Source organism: Schistocerca gregaria, chromosome 11, assembly GCF_023897955.1.
Source record: "Schistocerca gregaria isolate iqSchGreg1 chromosome 11, iqSchGreg1.2, whole genome shotgun sequence".
Classification (NCBI taxonomy): domain Eukaryota; kingdom Metazoa; phylum Arthropoda; class Insecta; order Orthoptera; family Acrididae; genus Schistocerca; species Schistocerca gregaria.
In genome coordinates, this window is record NC_064930.1 from 123,584,416 (window position 1) to 123,604,306 (window position 19,891).

The 19,891-nt window shown below is 42.6% G+C and overlaps 1 protein-coding gene across 3 annotated transcripts in view; it reads left to right on the forward strand.

The window, feature by feature from the left end:
- The window catches only part of LOC126295449 (protein DDI1 homolog 2-like), a 114,247-nt gene that overhangs the window by 39,571 nt on the left and 54,785 nt on the right, over positions 1–19,891 (forward strand). For all 3 annotated transcript variants that reach the window (XM_049987948.1, XM_049987950.1, XM_049987949.1), the window contains exons 4-5: positions 3,232–3,359; positions 19,566–19,670. In XM_049987948.1, the coding sequence (XP_049843905.1) occupies positions 3,232–3,359; positions 19,566–19,670 (233 nt within the window). The remainder of the gene's footprint in view (positions 1–3,231; positions 3,360–19,565; positions 19,671–19,891) is intronic.

A 19,891-nucleotide genomic window follows, 5' to 3' on the forward strand; every position in this document is an offset into this window, starting at 1 on the left:
AAACCTTATCAAAGTTTGACATTCCATTTCTGCCCAGCAGCAACAATCTCCTGATTTTGTGCCTGCAGTCACCATCAGCAGAAATCTGGGAACCAAGATAATTGAATGTAGACACTACCTCTATTGTTTGTCCTCCTATATGCCATGATCGGTGTAGTTACCTTAATTTTTGTTTTCTTAACATTTAGCCTAACACCAGCTTTTTCACTTTCTTCTTACACCTTCAGCAAGAGTGTCTTTAACTCTTCTTCACTTTCTGCAAACAGTATAGTATCATCTGTGTCTCTAAGGTTGTTTATATTTATCCCAGCTACTTTAATTCCAGTTTCTTCTTCGTCTAGCCTGGCATTCCTCTGCATACAGATTGAGCAAGTAAGGTGATAATAGGCAGCCTTACCGTACTCCTCTCTGAATTTCGAACCATTTATGTGTTCCACACATAGTTCTCACTGTGGCTTCTTGGTAGAGTATAAAATCCGTATGAGACGAATGAGGTGATCTGGTACTCCCATATTTTTGAGTACTTCCTGTAATTTATTGTGATCGATACAGTCAATGTCTCTGGCATAATGAATAAAGTAGAGATACATGTGCGTCTGGAATTCTCTTACTTTTTCCACAATCCACTGAATGTTGGCAATTTGAACTCTGGTTCCTCTTCCTTTACGAAATCCAGCTTGTTTTTCCAGTAGTACCCGCTCTAGATACAGTCGAAGTCTATTTTGTAAGATTTTCAACATGACTTTGCTAGCTTGTGAGAAGTGCAGTAGTTCAGTGATCTGAGCATTTTTTAGAAATTCCCTTCCTTGGCAGACAGATTGAATGCAGCACTTTCACTGCATCCTTTCCAGTGACTTTGAACAATTCTGCTGGAATTCCATCATGTCCACTAGTTTTGTTTTTAGCCATATTTTCAAGGGCCCATTTGACTTCACTCTTCAAAATATCAGCTCTGTTTCTAAAATAACACTGACTTCATCATCGTCAGCAGTGTCAGTAATTTATACACCACATGTGAGCAATTCAAACTTTTCTTTCATTTTTAAGTAAACTGTGATTCACATGACTGTATGGTAAAGCATCTGCTTATTAAACAGCTAACCCAGTGCATGGTACAAGGTCCCAGTCACAGGTTGCCTGTTTAGTGGCTTTCATTGACAATAGTTATTTGATTTTCAGTCTTTTGTGTGATTATTGACAAAATTTAAAAATTTAAACTGCTGTTAGCTCCTCATTAGGAGATAATATTTATGATAAAGTTTAGTCATTGAGCTGCTTGTTTGTCTTAAGGTAGCATAACTGAAGGTACAGAAATACCCAGACTATATTCGTCCTGTATTTTAGGATGCGAGCACTTAACTACAGACAAACTACACATATAATTTCAAAACTTTATGAAATGTTTTCTTGCTGACCCCCTCATCCCCTCCCCTACCCCTACACACACCAACTTCGGCGACTTGCACGTCGATGGGGATGAAATGATGATGATTAAAACAACACGACACCCAGTCCCTGAGCGGAGAAAATCACCGACCCATCCGGGAATCGAACCCGGGCCCTTAGGATTGACAGTCTGTCACGCTGACCCCTCAGCTACCGGGGGCGGACATTTACCATCTTAGTTATATCTTTATCTGACACCTAGTTCAGGTCAAATGACATCATAAACATTCTCGTGTGTGAAAAAATAGCTTTTACTTAAAACGGGGCACAAATTACACAGATTATATTCACCTAGTGTTTGATAATTATAGCAGTTTTGAACTTCATCAAAATGTGGAAATGGAATAATGACAATAATATGAGAAGGGTGGATTGCTACTCACCGTATGGTGAGTAAACTTTTCTAAACTTTTTTCCTTTTACATGCTTAACATAAAATACTTTATTTATTAATTCATTTCTAAAGTAATCAGACATTTGAAATTGCTTTGTACATCAAAGTCAAATTATTTTAATAATGGTGTTTGACTGGTGTTGATGTGATGACCATACATAGTGTTTGTCAGACATTAAAAATGTATGGCATATGTACAAAATACACTGCGGTGACAAATGTCATTGGATAGTGATATGTACATCTACAGATTGCGGTAGTATCGCATACATGATATAAAAGGACAGTGCATTGACTGAGCTGCCATTTATACTCAAATGAAAGTGTGGCACAGACCGCACTAAGCCGTGCATCCAGGTTGTCAACAAGGTACTGTGCAGTCTGGTGGTGGCTTGGTCCGGCACGCAGTTTAATCTGCCAGGAAGTTTCATATCAGTGCACACTCTGCTGCAGGGTGAAAATCTCATTCTGGAAACATACACCAGGCATTGGCTAAGCCATGTCTCCGTAATATCCTTTCTTTCAGGAGTGCTAGTTCTTCAAGGTTCACAGGAGAGCTTCTGTGAAGTTTGGAAGGTAGGAGACAAGGTACTGGCAAAATTGAAGCTGTGAGGACAGGTCGTGAGTCATACGTGGGTAGCCCAGATGGTAGAGCACTTGCCCACGAAAAGCAAAGGTCCCGAGTTCGAGCCTCGGTCCAGCACACAGTTTTAATCTGCCAGGAAGTTTCAAGAAATATTATTTCTGCCTGACTGCTTTGACCCAAAGCTTTCAGTGTGTCATGTGAGAAGTGTTATTTGTGTTTCACATGAGCATTGTTTCTGGGATCCATGCTGGTTGTCGTGGAGGATGTCATTCTGTTAGAGAGACCTCATTGTGCTTGAGCTCAGAATATGTATGTAGGTGTAGTCAGCTTGAACTTCTGTTTGTAATGCCTGTAATCCTCACTGTGTTTCTTCCGCACATGAAAATTGTTTGTGCAATGGGACAGTTGCTTCATATGTCATGAGAGAGTGGAAGAAAGCATAGGAAGAAGATAGGATCTAACTGATACGTGTTTTAATCTGTGTAGTGGCAGCCATGATAATTTAGTGCTCAAGATCTATGTGAGTGCCTCATACTTCAGTTTTGAATCCAGAAGTATAATGGGTCACTGTATATCCCACTTTCTCCGTATTGTTGTTGGGAAGAAGTTGGAAGACATATTTTAAGGAATTTAAAATCAGCAGTTTAGCCAGAGAATGTTTGGCATGAGTCCATTATTTCGTATTTCAATTGTATGTTGTCATTCTGTTATTGTCTTTAACACTGCTCTTTCACTCTCTCAAATTATGAAGAAAAAAATCGTTTATGGCTCTTCTGACAGTGATTTCTTGCTGCCATGCCAACAGGTGCCCAGACGACGATAATGTCAGCGGCGTGCGCAGAGCGTTGCAATATAATGCGGCTGGTGGACACGCGCTGGGCTGGCGTCGCCAAGGGTGTAGGAGTGCAGCGGATAATCGGCCGCATCCACATGGTGAGTCCGGGTCTGCCAGGCAGTGGGGAAGTCATCAGACACTGTGCGCTCTAGGTAAAGAGCAAAAAATTCTCTTTTAAAAAATGTAGTTACCTTTTTAGGTCGAGGTACTTTGCTTGGCCTTTTTTTAAGGGTAGATCTCTCCCCTGAACTGCGGATCAGGAAGGTCTGCTAAAAACCGACATAAATTTTCCCTTTGTCAGAAAAGTTCCAGGACAAGTTTTATTATTTCTGAATTTACAATACTAAAAAGGAATCCGACGGCCTTGCCGCAGTGGATACACCGGTTCCCGTGAGATCACCGAAGTTAACCACTGTCGGGCTTGGCCGGCACTTGGATGGGTGACCATCCAGCCGCCATGTGCTGTTGCCATTTTTCGGGGTGCACTCAGCCTCGTGATGCCAATTGAGGGGCTACTCGACCGAATAGTAGCGGCAAGAATACCATTATAACGACCGGGAGTGCGGTGTGCTGACCCCACACCCCTCCTATCCGCATCTTCCACCGAGGATGACACGGCGGTCGGAGGGTCCCGGTAGGCCACTCGTGGCCTAAAGACGGAGTGCTAAATACTAAAAAGGAACAAGGAATTTTTATGTTATCTGGTACGTGTGTGTCCTCGAAATGACCTTAGTCATGTTTCTGTGCAAACTCACTTGGTGGCAGGGCTGTGCTTAGCAAAACACTGTTTGGGTTCTTGGCACAATAGTCAGTGACACAGTGGATGCTGATTGTGAGCAAAGAGTGAACATTAAGTTCTACATTAGGCTCAGGAAAACCCTTAGTGAAATGTGGGCAATGATTCAGCAAGCATATGAGGGCGAGGCATTTTCAAGAAGTTGTGTTTTTGAGTGGCACTAAAGGTTTAGTAATGGCAGAGATTCAGTGTGAGGCGATCCCAGAATTGGTCACCTGTCTGAAGGACATACCAGTGCAAATGTGGAGAATGGAAGGCAGTTACTGCAAGAACACTGTCATGTAACTGTGCGTGCAATATCAAAAGAACTTAATTTGAATTGTGATGTGTGTCATAACATTTTATTCGAAGATTTACGGAAGTGGAAACTTGACGCAAAACTATTCAAGCAAATCTTGCTTTCACATACCAAAAATTTGATTCAGGAAAACTTGCAATATCAACTTTGAGATATCAGGGAAAATCTTCTGATGAAACAAGTGTGAGCTTGGTACAGTGGTCACCTCCATGCAAACAGAAACTGTCTTGTCTCAGAAGACTTGTTTGTTTTCCTACATGCTGTGACTACAAATAATTCATTTAAAACATGTTTTTGAGAGATTATCCTTTGTGCTCACCCAGAAAAAAAGCAAAAATTGATAGACATGTTGAATTGAACCTAAAACATCACAGCAGCTAAGTGGTTAAATCGGGAGCATAAATGCAGACATACTTTGTCACCATTGCTGTTATTGTTTAATGCTTTCCTTATGAGGTGCCCTTCATATGCTCACCACTGTTAAAGTGTTATTTTAGGCTTGATGAGAGAAACGAAGAATTGATAAAATGAGTTTGCTTCCCCAATTGGTGTTACATGCTTATTATAAGTTGGCTCTGACTTTCTGTATATTGTGTAAAATGTAAATTTGGCAGAAAACTCAGGTGCTACAGTTTCGCTTCATGCCCCCTATCAATGCTGCCAGTGTCTACAAACTACAGTGTGTCGTGCAGTGTATATACATGAGTAGTGTATGTAGTTGTCGCAACTGTATCATGTCTTATTTGAACACACAAATCTTTAAAGTGTGCTATCGCAAAACCCTTGCTCTGTTTCCACCTAACGTCATTGGTCATCGTCTGCACCAGAAAATACTTTCACCCCTACCTGCATTCCTGTCAGTGAAAGGCCACTCACCCTCTCCACACATCCTGTACGTATGCTCATTTTACGTGGCTTGGTGGGGTGGCTCCGCTGGCTTATTGGGTGGCTTAGCAAGTCACCAGCCAATAAGCATTCACTAGGTGGAAATGGGCAACCTTTCCTCAGCTATGCCTGAGCATATTATTTGAGACTCGGTGTTTGAATTTAAAAGGTTGATGAATGATATTTTCGCTGAATGCAGGACATAAGAAATATCCGCAAAAAGATGAGACTGAGATATAAGTGGCACAAGAAAAGGTGGTGGCTGGTGGACCCCTTTGTCACATATAGGAGTTGGTCTGGAACAATTGGTATAGAGTGTCTTGTTTCCCATTTCTACTGCAACCTACAGGGTGTTTCAAAAATGACCGGTATATTTGAAACGGCAATACAAACTAAACGAGCAGTGATAGAAATACACTGTTAGTTGCAATATTCAGTCATTTTCAGGCAGACAAACTTTCGAAATTACAGTAGTTACAATTGTCAACAACAGATGGCGCTGCGGTCTGGGAAACTCTATAGTACGATATTTTCCACATATCCACCATGCGTAGCAATAATATGGCGTAGTCTCTGAATGAAATTACCCGAAACCTTTGACAACGTGTCTGGCGGAATGGCTTCACATGCAGATGAGATGTACTGCTTCAGCTGTTCAATTGTTTCTAGATTCTGGCAGTACACCTGGTCTTTCAAGTGTCCCCACAGAAAGAAGTCTCAGGGGTTCATGTCTGGCGAATAGGGAGGCCAATCCACGCCGCCTCCTGTATGTTTCGGATAGCCCAAAGCAATCACACGATCATCGAAATATTCATTCAGGAAATTAAAGACGTCGGCCGTGCGATGTGGCCGGGCACCATCTTGCATAAACCACGAGGTGTTCGCAGTGTCGACTAAGGCAGTTTGTACTGCCACAAATTCAAGAAGAATGTCCAGATAGTGTGATGCAGTAATCGTTTCGGATCTGAAAAATGGACCAATGATTTCTTTGGAAGAAATGGCGGCCCAGACCAGTACTTTTTGAGGATACAGGGACGATGGGACTGCAACATGGGGCTTTTCGGTTCCCCATATGCGCCAGTTCTGTTTATCGACGAAGCCGTCCAGGTAAAAATAAGCTTCGTCAGTAAACCAAATGCTGCCCACATGCATATCGCCGTCATCAATCCTGTGCACTATATCGTTAGCGAATGTCTCTCATGCAGCAATGGTAGCGGCGCTGAGGGGTTGCCGCGTTTGAATTTTGTATGGATAGAGGTGTAAACTCTGGCGCATGAGACGATACATGGACGTTGGTGTCATTTGGACCGCAGCTGCAACACGGCGAACGGAAACCCGAGGCCACTGTCGGATCACCTGCTGCACTAGCTGCGCGTTGCCCTCTGTGGTTGCCGTACGCGGTCGCCCTACCTTTCCAGCTCGTTCATCCATCATGTTCCCAGTCCGTTGAAATTTTTCAAACAGATCCTTTATTGTATCGCTTTTCGGTCCTTTGGTTACATTATACCTCCGTTGAAAACTTCGTCTTGTTGCAACAACACAGTGTTCTAGGCGGTGGAATTCCAACACCAGAAAAATCCTCTGTTCTAAGGAATAAACCATGTTGTCCACAGCACACTTGCACATTGTGAACAGCACACGGTTACAGCAGAAAGACGACGTACAGAATGGTGCACCCACAGACTGCGTTGTCTTCTATATCTTTCACATCACTTGCAGCGCCATCTGTTGTTGAAAATTGTAACTACTATAATTTCGAAAGTTTGTGCGCCTGAAAATGTACTGTTGTCCCAAGCATATTGCAACAAACGGTGTATTTCTATCGCTGCTCGTTTAGTTTTTATTGCCGTTTCAACTATACCGGTCATTTTTGAAACACCCTGTATCAATAGTTGTATCATAATTGTACAGTGAAATTAAATGTTGCAAGTCACGATGACAACATCTATTGTGGATTACATCAGCATTTCTTCTCTCACATCTCCCCTCTCCACAACGGCCTTACATATTCCCTTAATTCTGCCACTACCTGTGTTATGAACTGTCTGCCTTTTGGACCACTTATAACTTGTTCAGTTACATCAAATTTCAATAGGAAGAAAATGGGACAAAGTCAAGCGAGACGATGAGCAAGAACTTAGAATCAAGGTAAACCTTACTAGGAAGAAATGTAAAATTGGGGAATTTTTGCATTAATCTTGCAGGTTTTCACAGGAGCTACAAATGTTTGATGTAGAATTGCGAAAAATGCAAAATCGGAAAATGTAAAATGAGATTCTATTGTAATAATAATAATAATAATAATAATAATAATAATGAGAGAATATGTTTTATTCTCTTTAATTAGAGCTTTTTGAGTGGAATATTTACAATTGTGAAACATTCAGCAGGTATTTTCTGCTTCGGGAAATGGTTGTTTCTGTTGAGAAGCAGCAGAATTTTCGTACCAGTAAACAAAATGCTTCTGTGATTCAAGGTGTTCCGTGATATTAGGTTTCTTTTCCCAGCCACTTCAATGATCACAAAATCTACAAAACACTGATATTTAAAGTGTATAGCATTTGAGCCTTGGTAAGCACACTGCAGAGCCGTTTTGTTGGCAGTGCAACCCATACTTAACAATCATATATTGAAACAGATAGATTGTTACTCACCACATAGAGGACATATCGAGTTGCAGACAGGTACAACAAAAAGACTGCTATACATTTAAGTTTCAGCGAAAGGGCTCCTTCTAAACTAGTGTAACCACTGTCTTTGGTCACTGAGGCTGTCCTCAGCGGCCGGAGACAGTGATCATGTGTGTACGAGTTGTGCTTGTGTTAATGTGTGCGCATTTTCTACTTTGGAAGCATGCCTTTTTGCCGAAAGTTAAGTTTGTTACAAATAGTTTTGTAATTAATAAATTTATTTATGTATTTATTTATTTCTGCATGCTTGTCTGTGATTCAATGTCTCCTCTGTATGTTGAGTAACAACATGTCATTTTCATAATATTGTTATTATTCCATTCTGGATTTTCCATTGTTTGATTTTATCCATGCATAAGAATAAATAGAGCTGACAAGGTACTTTAAAGCTAGTACAGACAATAACTATTTGCACATAAAAGGAAGGTCTCCCCTGAAGCCTGTAGTCTGTATAGTGCGGACACTAAAATGTAGCTGGTGGTTGCAAGTGTAAATAAATGAGAACAGTGGGGGCAGGGGGAATTCCACCTACCTCTTGCAGGGCAGCTAATCCACAACTCTCCTGTTTTTCTGGAAAAGCAAAACTGATAATGCAGTCATGTGAACCAAATAGAAAACAGTCTCCGCAGAACTTTCTCAGAGCAAAAGAACAGTCTGTGAGAGAGTTCTGAATTTTGCATGAATAAAAAATTTGAAACATATTTTTTTTTTCAGAGGAGGGAGGTCTTTATCACTACCTCCCCTCCGTCTTGATGTTCTTGGTGTGTGTCTTCTGCTGTGTCTGGCACAGAACACGTGCATAATCTTACAGTTCAGTCAACTCGCTCAAACGGGCAAATGGTTAGAAGTACAAATATGGAATTCTGGAAGAGTTGCGCTACATTTCAATTTTAGTTTTGTGTGCAGCACCTAATTATTAAGATGATATACAGACAGTTCCGAAACTGCGTCTTCTGGCAATGTTACTGAATTTGCAACACGAGGAAATTTTTTTTGTATCAACGTTAAGTGAACACATTATGCAAACAAAATCTTAAGAATACATCACATTTTCATCTATTCCAAACCAGAACTTTGTCAGAGCTTTTCAACACGAGATACTTTTGGTTACATATGATGTACAATGGTCGAATAACTAAGTCTTCTCCTACACCAGTATGAAATCCTGGTTCTGCTAAATAGTACAACAATGTTTTCATTTTCCCCTCATTTGAATGCCCCCGCCCCCACTCTCCCCTGCCCCCCCCCCCCCCCTCGCCATTTTTTCATGAGTTTCAGAAGGTAAGTTTGAAGGATCGCATCAGAACTGTTCTCCGTGATGTCCCAGGGAATACGTTACGCTGAGTTATGGAAAACTTCCAAAGATGCCTAGATGAATGTGTTGTGCAGAGAGGACATCATTTGACAGGAGTCATATTCAAAAAGTGATCCACACAATGGACAATGACTTACACATTAGTAAATGGCATACCTCTAACTATTGACATAAGAGTAATAAATAAATTGCAGTTACTGCCTGATGGTGTGTTTTTAATATCCTACTATGAATGGTGCCGCACCCTGATCTCACTCTGTTGCTTGCAAGTTGTTGGCTAGTCGAAAGCCATGCATTTTACCATCCGGCACTTGTAGTACTATACTTGCTACACATTGCTCCACAAACGACATGGCCTTGCAAACTTGCAACACCCAATTCAGTAGTGCAGTTGTGTAATTGCCAGTATTACGGAAGCTCCTAGTCTCCTCCTACACCTCCGCAGCAAGCCACCAAATCTCACTCCCTCCCCCCTCCCCCCCCACTCGTCCCCCCACCCCATGGTGAAATCACCAACTACACAACCTGCAGGCCAGAAAAGACAAAAGGAACACTCCTGTGAAGACGTTTTATGTCCCTCCAGCCAACGAACATCTGAGTCTTTGTCTGCTGACTGTAAAGGCTCGAAGAAATTGAACAGAGGCAAATGGTCTTCTCCTTCCCCTACTTTGAGATCCTCTTGGAACAGTGTCGCCATGTGATACCCTCGCGGGAGGGAGAATGCCAGTCCCTCCGTAGATTTCATGGAACAGAATCCTCCAGCCTCTGTGCCCTGTAGCATGAGTCTTTGAAGGGTGGCACTCGGGAGCTACTGAGTTGACTGCCCATCGTTTGTTTTCTCTTTCCCATTTCCCATTATGACTCTCCTACAATGAAATGGTCATAGCATTCGATCCAACAAGTAAGAACTATGGCTGCTCCTGCAGTATCCAGTTCTTTTCTGCCTTTGTGTTTTCTTCCAGTCTGCTCTGACCTCCACCTGAGGACAGCATTTGGTGGAGGAATCATGCTGCTCATTCAGGATTATGTCCATAGACAAACCATCTAATTGCACAGCTGGCTGCAAGCTGTTGCAGTCTGTTTCCCTTCCTCGTTTCACCTTTCCTCTTTGTAATGTCTACATCACTTCATTATTCGCTGTTACCAGGGCTTATTGGTCATCTCCCTCACCCCTTTTTGCTGCTCAGCAACTTTAGTGCCCACCATCCCCTTTGGGACTCTTAAAGAGCGTGTCCGAGAGGTTCCCTCTTGGCTGACTTTCTCAATCAACACCACACCAAGTCCCCGTCCAACGGTGGACTGAGGCAAGCCACGACATGGTTCGCATGCAGAACTGTATTTGTTGTAAACAGTTGCGTGCCCAGTGTCGTTGCATTCTCTGGAATTGCAAAAAAGCTTGCTTAATTTAATTTATTAGCTCTTTCAGCAGTTTTGCACCCTCTTCTGTCGTGTGTGACAATCTCTGTCGGTTCTCTGGGACTGAGTTTCATTTCCCAATTTCTGGCTTGACTGTAGCATTGATGTTATTGTGAAGCCTATTGCCATCTCAAACATCTTGGGTCTCTATTTTGTGGAGATTTTGAGCTTCACTCACTAGCATCCTGCCTTCCTCCCTCGGAAATGAGTAGAGAAGGATCGGATGATACCCTTCTCCTCTCAGAATCGTGAATGCTACAGTGTTGCCTTTACTACGAGGAAACTTGACCATGCTGTCACCCCATCTCAATCCTCTACCCCAAAGGTGGACAATGTTCACATTTAGATGTTTCAGCAACTTTCTCCTGCAGGCAGACACTTTCTCCTTCATACGTACAATTACATTTGGGCAGATGGTACGTTTCCCAGACATTGGCATGAAGCCACTGTCATAACCATACTGAAGCCTAGTAAGGACAAACACCTTCCTTCTACATACTGCCCCATTTCTCTCAAATGATGTTCTTGCAAGGTGATGGAGCATATGATTCATGGATGCCTGGTATGGTGGCGTGATTCTTGCAATCTACTAATAAATACGCAATGTGGGTTTTGTGCACATCGTTCTGCAGTTGACCATCTTGTCACTTTGTCAATCCATGTCATGAATGGTTTCTGCGGAAATACCTGAGTGTGCCCATGTTTTTTTGATTTGGAGAAAACTCATGATACCTTCTGGAGGACTGGTGTCCTCCGTGTGGCTTCCGAGCCCACCTGTCCCATTTCTTTCAAGAATTTTTAAAAGACAGTGTTTTCAAGGTACGTGTTGGTTCTGCTTTGTTGGAAACCTTTTTCTCGGAGAAAGTGGTGCCTCAAGGCTCCATCCTGAACATAGTCCTCTGTGCTGTAGCCATCAACCCTGTTATGGACTATTTCCCAAGAGGCATCTCTGGCTCCCTTTTTGTCAACAACTTTGTAATCTATTGCAGTTCTCCATTGGTTTGTCTCCTTGAGCAGCATCTTCAGCAATGTCTCGATTGTCTTTACCCGTGGAGCATCGATAATGGCTTTCATTTTTGTACTGATGACAAAATAGTTTGTTTCTGGCAGTGCAATTGGTTTCATCCACTGTCTTTACATCTTGGTCCAGTTGCTTTTCCCTACACTGAAATTATGGAATTCCTGGTGCTCATGCTTGTTAGGAAACTTTCATGGTCCTCCCATGTGCCTAACTTGAATGCACACTGTACCTAGTCCCTCAACGTCCTACGTGTCCTGAGTGGTACTTCCTGTGGAACGGATTGAACCACCCTCCTCCTTTTATACTGGTCCCTTCTCCATTCAAAACTAGAGTACGAGTGTTTCGTTTATTCTTCTGGACGTACATCCATCTTAGGTCATCTTAATACAGTCTATCATCATCGAATCCATTTGACGACTGATGTCTTTTACTTTAGCCCAATTAGGAGTCTCTGTGCGGAAGCTTCCGAACTACCACTGTCGAACCGCATGATACCCTTCTCAGCAGATATGAATGCAGTTTGTCTTCCGTGCCTCGCCACCCGCCCTGTGCCCCTTTTTTCAATGACACTCTTGACTGCCAGTATGGGGCACATCCTTCTTCTGTTACTTCCCAGAGTTCACTTTCAGCTATTGCTCTGGCAGCTTAACTTCATGTTACATCCCACTTTCTTGATTGGTGTGAACCCTCCACCACCTAGGCTTCATGCAGCGGCCTCTGTTCATCTTGGACTCCATTCACTCCCTAAGGAAACTACTCCAGATTCAATCTATTGCTGTAAGTTTCTCATCCTTCACATGCAACACTGATGACTCTGACTGTCTGACTGGTGTCGGGTGTGTCTTCACCATTGGCACCGACCATTTTTTACGTCTGCTTCCAGAACACTGTTCAAATTTACTGCGGCTTTTTTTCCCGTCTGATTTCTCAGCCATTTTAGTGAACAATCTGCAGGCTGTCAATTGGGTTGTTTTACTTTTTATCCTTCATAGCAATATGATGGACATTTAATCTTTGGTTAGGGACCTCTGCTGTCTCTATGGAGTATTTCATGGATCTTTCTGCAAGGGGAAGTCCTTTTTTTTTTTTTTTTTTTAAAGCTCTCTCTTCTTCCGTCGGTTGAGTTTAGCATACAATCACTTTTCACTTATTTTACTTATTGGTGTTCTAAGGTTATGACATTGGTGTGTATGATCTCAGCTGTTAAAAAAGAAAAAAAACTGTGGTCGTAAAAGGGGGGGGGGGGGGAAGCTGTGCGCTTAAGCTGTTGCTGTATGATGGTAGGTTACTTGTGTCAGTAAGACAGTAAATATTCATTTGTGACTGTCTATTGCTTGTCCCAAAGCACTTACTTCAGGATTCCTTACAGTCTCTCAAGAGCTCCCTGTAAGTTTCCAGATTTCCTCCTCTGGTGCTGTCTGTGTAGCCATGTAGCCATCATGTCTGTCCGACATGCTGGTCTGGTTGTATGAGATGTGACCATAAGACAAGCTTCCCTCATCCCACAGCTAGCTAACTGTTCATTGGACTATATGTACAGGATAGAATAATGACACAAGATGGTACACGTGCTAATGGAACTTCCCGAGGTTTCAGTAGCTTTGTAGCAGTAATTGGAACAGGAGGCTCATATTTCAGCTCCTACCATGTGCAAAATGTGGTTGCTCCTACCATGTGTAAAATGTGGTTGGTGGTGATATTTTTGAATGGACAAAGCATAGTCCTTTTTGAAATTCTCTGCTGTGCCCTTAACTATTGGTTTGTCATCATGAGCAAGCAGGTAGTGCATTGCTGGTGCAGAGACTTTGCAGCAGCTTGCCACAATGTTCACAAAGAACAACACGGTAGGAGGCCATCAGTCATTACACATGATATTTTTTAGCTTGTGTGATAACACATTACGGAGAATTGTCACTTCACAATCACGGAACTCACCACTCAGTTCCCACGGATGTGCCGCTCTCTGTCCTCGAAATTGTCATGGCGCATTGTCACGGAGCACCTGTTGTTCCAGAAATTGTGCACCAGGTAGGTATCAACGCAAGTGACCATTCAAAATAAGCACTGTATGATGCAAAGTGTCAGTTTTGTCTTGCTGCATGATAACGCTCGGCTGCATGTGGCTTAATTGATAACAGAGCTGTTGCAAACACTCTGTTGGGGGGAGGGGGGAATGCTAGATCGTCCTCCCTACAGCACGTACCTCACTCCCAGTGACTTTCATCCGTTCCCGAACCTCAAGAAATTCCTGTCTGGCCGGAGTTAGCATTTTCCGGTTGACAGATATGCAGAAATGGTTGTGTTACAGTGGTTCCAATCCCAGGTGGCAGACTTCTGTGACACAGAGATACAAAAATTGGCCACACGGCATGACGAATGTCTGAATTCTGGTGGTGAGTAGACTGAAAAATAGCTCAGAACTTCCTGTACCTGTTCAAATAAATCTTTCAATTAAATGGCACCGAGTGAGCTGGTGTAGTAGTTAGCACACTGGACTTGCATTTGGAAGGATGACAGTTCAAACCTGCGTCCAGTCATCCTAATTTAGGTTTTCCGTGATTTCCCTAAATCGTATCAGGCAAATGGTGGGATGGATCCTTTGAAAGGGCGACTTCCTTCCCCATCGTTCCCTAGTCCAACAGGACAACCAACAAATTAAATGTTGTTTTGTTTCTGTTTACAATCCTAGGGAAAATACAAATCACACATCTGAACTATGTGATAGTCTAGAAAACAGTTTAAGTGGTGAAATATTCCCACAAAACTCTCTGAAAGTAATCATAGTTACTGTCTGGCACTGCAGTTTCTTTGGCAGAAACAAAGTTGATTCCTTACCTGTTTTATACAGCTCACAGTACACATCAGTCTCTCTAACGACACTTGCAGGATTTCGTGTTCCTACTGAGTGCTGTTTAAGGCATTGGCACATGGACTGCGCATCTGCACATTGAGCATGCCAAGTTTCTGACATCGTAGCATGAAATAGCACATTTGAATGTGCAGAGCTATATCCAACATGTCAGATATTCTGAGTGTTGACCAATCAGGTGGCACAGCGCCACCTACATCACATGCATGCCATCTCCCTTCAGCACGGAGTTGTGAGGTGCCATATTGACATTCATTTCAAGCTTACATATATAAATGCCGTTCTGAGCACCAGCAAATTGAGACTCACTGTGCATATTACGTAATGGCATTTGAAGGCAACAACACACTGAGGATCCACCAAAAACACATTGTTCTTGGTACAATTTGTTATAATTAAATTTTGGTTAGTGACGTGGCTACAATGAAAGCCTTTAGCAAGTGGCAACATGCTAGAATTGGCTAACAAACATTTGTCAGCAATTTAACACCAGCACGGTAGCTCAGCATGTTCATTCGGAGGGTTAGCTGCCCTCTCCAATAAAAAAAAAAAAAAACTGAGTAAATGGATCATTGGTGAACTTGAACGGGTGTCTTGGACATCCGATCCGAACAAATGCAACAAACAGTATCAAACAAATTGAGATTAAACATAAAAAAAACCTAGTGAGACCATTACTGATGAATGTTATAGCAGTGGTTCGCGTCTTGCCACATCAAATTTTTTTTCCTAACATTAACATTTTTAATAGGTTCAGATGCCGTATCATTAGTTTAATATAAGTATGTACAATAATATTTGATGTTATGCAAATATAAGTTGGCCTTTTTTTGAGAAGTGAGTTTTTTAGATTGACTTAATCTACAGGACAGGTTGCGCTACTTGTAAAAGAAAAAGGAGCAAAATATCTTTATATATTTGTAATTCACATGTTGCAAAGATTCTGGTACTGGGTAGGAACAGTGACCAAGTAAGAATAATGACCTTGGGATTGTACTGAAATGGGAGAAAGATGGAAATAACGTTTATCTTACGTGGAGAACTACTGCAAATTTGTATCACACTGTTTGTGATGAAAATTTTATAAGCCTGTGTCCTTACTGATTGGACGTAGTACTTTCCTTTTCATCTTAAAACATGTGCACGCCCCTTTATTTACAAACTAGAAACATCCTGCAACTGCCACTGGAGTGTGTTGTGATAGCATACACCACGTTGGAGCCCACGTACCATACGCACAAGTCGCATTGTTTCTGAGCGTCCAGCAGCACGTTGAACTCGGCACTCCCAATGTTGACCTTCGACAGCATGGTCCGTGTGCCGTTGGTTTTAGATTCGTTCTCTATATGCAGGGGATATTTTTTAAATAAAGTGCATATTTAATAAGAAGGAAAATGCTGTAAATATTATTAAAAAATATTTTTCCCCATATCCTACACGCTTTGTTCTACTTACCTGCATAATTTCCATTGTTTTTTTAAATCTGATGTCAAAGAAATGCTAGATAGAGCATGCAGTAGTTACCGTGGATGGAGAGTCATTGGCAGATGTAGAAGTAACTTCAAGACGGTCCCTGCGAAGTGTGTTGGAACTTTTGCTGTCCATAATGTATATCAATGGACTTGCTGGCAGTGTTAATATTAACTTCAGGCTTTTTGCAAATGACACAGTTATCAATAATGAAGTATGTCAGAGAAATGCTGCACAACTATTCATTCAGAACTTGATAAGATTTCAAAATGACTCGGAGATCAGCAACTTGCTATTAGTGTTCAGAAATGTAAACTAGTGCACTTCTCAAAACGAAAAGACAGAGCCTCCTATCACAATAATATCAGTGAGTCACAGCTGGAATAAGTCTGCCCGTACAAATGCCTGGCTATAACAGTTTGTAGAGTTATGGAATCGATCATTGATTCAGTAGTAAGTAAAACAAATGGCAGACTTCGGTTCATAGGTGGAATACTAGAGAAGTGCAATGCGTCTACAAAGGAGACTGCATACAAAACACTCATGTGGCCCATCCTAAAATGTTGCTCAAGTGTGTGGGACCCATACCAAGTAAAACTGACAGCAGATATTGAAAGGATACAAAGAAGGGTAGTACAATCAGTCACTGGTGTGTTCAACATAGGTGAGAGTGTGCTGAAAAAAATGAACTGGTAGGCACTATAAGAAAGACACAGATTGTGCTGTTAAGACCTTCTTATAAAATTTCTAGAACAAAATTTAAGTGATGTACACTCATGCTCATAAATTAAGGATAATTGCAGAATGTGGTGTCACACAACGTGGCACTACACAAAAACGACAATAATAGCATAGGGACACAGAGAATACACACGACACAGGTCTGTAAGTCCACGGTATTGGTGATAAGTTGAGAAATCATTCCGAAACACATGTGCTACAAAACGCCACTGTTTCCTGCACATGTACCCCGACATCAACATGGGATGTGATCACCATGCACACGTACACAGGCCGCACAATGGGTTGGCATACTCTGGATCAAGTGGTCGAGCAGCTGCTGGGGTACAGCCTCCCATTCTCGCACCAGTGACTGTCGGAGCTCCTGAAGTGTCATAGGGGTTTGAAGACGTGCAGTGATACATCGACCGAGAGCATCCCAAATGTGCTCGATGGGGTTTAGGCCTGGAGAACAGGCAGGCCACTCCATTCGCCTGATATCTTCTGTTTCAAGGTACTCCTCCACGATGGCAGCTTGGTGGTGTCGAGCATTATCATCCATCAGGAGGAAGCTGGGACCCACTGCACCTCTGAAAAGGCGGACATACTGGTGGAAAATGACGTCCAGATACACCTGACCTGTTACAGTTCCTCTGTCAAAGACATGAAGGGATGTACGTGCAACAATCATAATCCCACCCCACACCATCAAACCATGACCTCCACGGAGGTCCCTTTCAAGGACATTAAGGGGTTGGTATCTGGTTCCTGGTTCATGTCAGATGAAAACCCGGCAAGAATCACTGTTCAGACTATATCTGGACTCGCCCGTGAACATAACCTGGGACTACTGTCTGAAACAACAGATACCACTGGTGATCTTGCATCTCTCTAAGAATAAAATTACAATGAAATCCAGACCTTCAGCTGCTTACAGGCATTGATAAATATCACAGGAACAGTTGAAAATGTGTGCCCCGACCATGACTCGAACTTGGGATCTCCTACTTACATGGCAGGTGCTCTGTCTGACTGAGCCATCAAGGACACAGAGGATAGTGCAACTGCAGGGGCTTATCTCTAGCACACTACCCGTGAGACCCACATTTTCATCTCACTGTCCACAGACTAAAATTGTAGTGCCCCTGTCCGCTATACTCATTATACGTGGTAGCCAATCTACCGATTCCCATAAGAGTCTGTATTTCATTGTAATTTCATTCTTCGAGAGCTGCAAGTTCACCAGTGGTATCTGTTCCTTTGGACATGTCCGAAAGAACAGATACCATCTTCATATAGATAAGGCTTACCAGCCAATAATCTTCTTCAGTGGGGATGCCTTCCCATTGCCCGAACTCTTATGAGAATCAGTAGATTGACTGTCACAAGTAATGACTATAGTGAGTAGGGGCACTACAAATGTAGTGTGTGGACTATAAGTTGAAAATGTGGGTCTCATAGGACACATGCCGTAGATAAGTCCCTGCAGTCACACTGCCCTCTGTCTCCTCGATGGATCAGTCAGATAGAGCTTCTGCCATGTAAGGAGGAGATCCCAGGTTCGAGTCCCAGTCGGGGCACACATTTTCAACTGCTCCAGTTGATATTTATCAGTGCCTGTAAGCAGCTGAAGGTCTGTCATTGTAATTTCATTCTTAGAGAGCTGCAAGATCAGCAATGGTATCTGTTCTTTTGGATGTGTCTGAAAGAAAAGATACTGTTTTCATATATTCTTGATGAGTGTGCCAGTGACCTGGGGCAAGATACTGTTCTTCCAGGATTTTGGAGATGTGCAGCGTTATTACTCTCGGCATCAATGTGTGGGCAGCCATCGAGAATGCCTTCAGGTCACGACTGGTAGTTGTTGAGGGAACTCTGGCCACATAATTGTAGACTACTGACATCCTCTGCTCTGATGTTACGTTCGGTGCAACAGTGTCATGGGGCTCTTTTTAAACAGGGCATTGTATTTCCACATGTGACGTGTGTCTCCATGAAGTGTCTGTGTAATGTTCAGTTCTTCCCATGGCCAACAAGATTTTCAGATTTGTCCCTGACATTTGTGTGACTAGTTCAGATGTAAACTGCATCCCAGTGCCAGCATGTGGGATATTGAGGACCAGTTACAACAATTATGGGCTAACTTCCCTCATGAGAGGATACAGCAGCTTTATGACACCCTTGTAATGACCGAATCTTGATGGGACTATGTTCTACACTCATTGAAACTATGACCCAGTGTTCATGTAAACTCAGGAAGAAGCAAAATATCAGACCAAGGTACCAACCCAGAGTCTCATTTTTTTTTCATTTCTATCTCCCTACCCCAATACTGTAGTCATCCTGCACTGTCTCCAATCATAGGCAGCTGATAAACCTCAGCTAAACCCTGTTGCCAACATATTCCCTCGCACAAAGCCTGAAAAATCGCATACCACCTCCTGTTCGACTGAGGGATTCACTTAAGTATGTTGCTGCTGCTCTCCCCCCCCCCCCCCCCCCCCTCCCTCTCCCCGCCGTGTGCATATGACACACTTGCCAAAAGAATCAGGGTGTGGTGCATCCAGGCGTGTGGGAGTGCAGCATCATATTAGTTATTGGGTTCGTACGGTAAAGTTATTTCTAAATTTGACTCAATTTTGTGATCGCTGAAGTAACATCACATGGTCTCTCAGCCTGTAAAGTTTCATTCCATTTCCTCCTTCCCTTCTGGTCACTGCAAATTTATTTATTTATATATTTTCTATCCAGGCATTGTACAAGGAGCATTTCACTAAAGCAGTAGATAAAGCTCTTAAAAGATGATCTCTCTGTGTGTCCACAGGTTCAGGTGCAGATAGAAACGGATCACCTGACAACTTCCTTCAGTGTGCTACAGGAACAGCCCATGGACATGCTCTTGGGCCTGGATATGCTGCGTGGGCACCAGGTGAGGACTAGCAAAAACAGACAGTGGGAGGCTTGTGTTTCTATTATATAGTCAATAGCACCACAATCATGCCTAAGCATTAGATTCCCCAACACTTCCAGTCTCCAGCTATATGTGTCAACCTGCACATTTCTTTTCTGATTGTCCCCTCCCTTCCCTCAAACAACAAAACTGGTGGTCTTGTTAAAGTAAACCACATTTAAAATGTTTCTGTGGTGCAC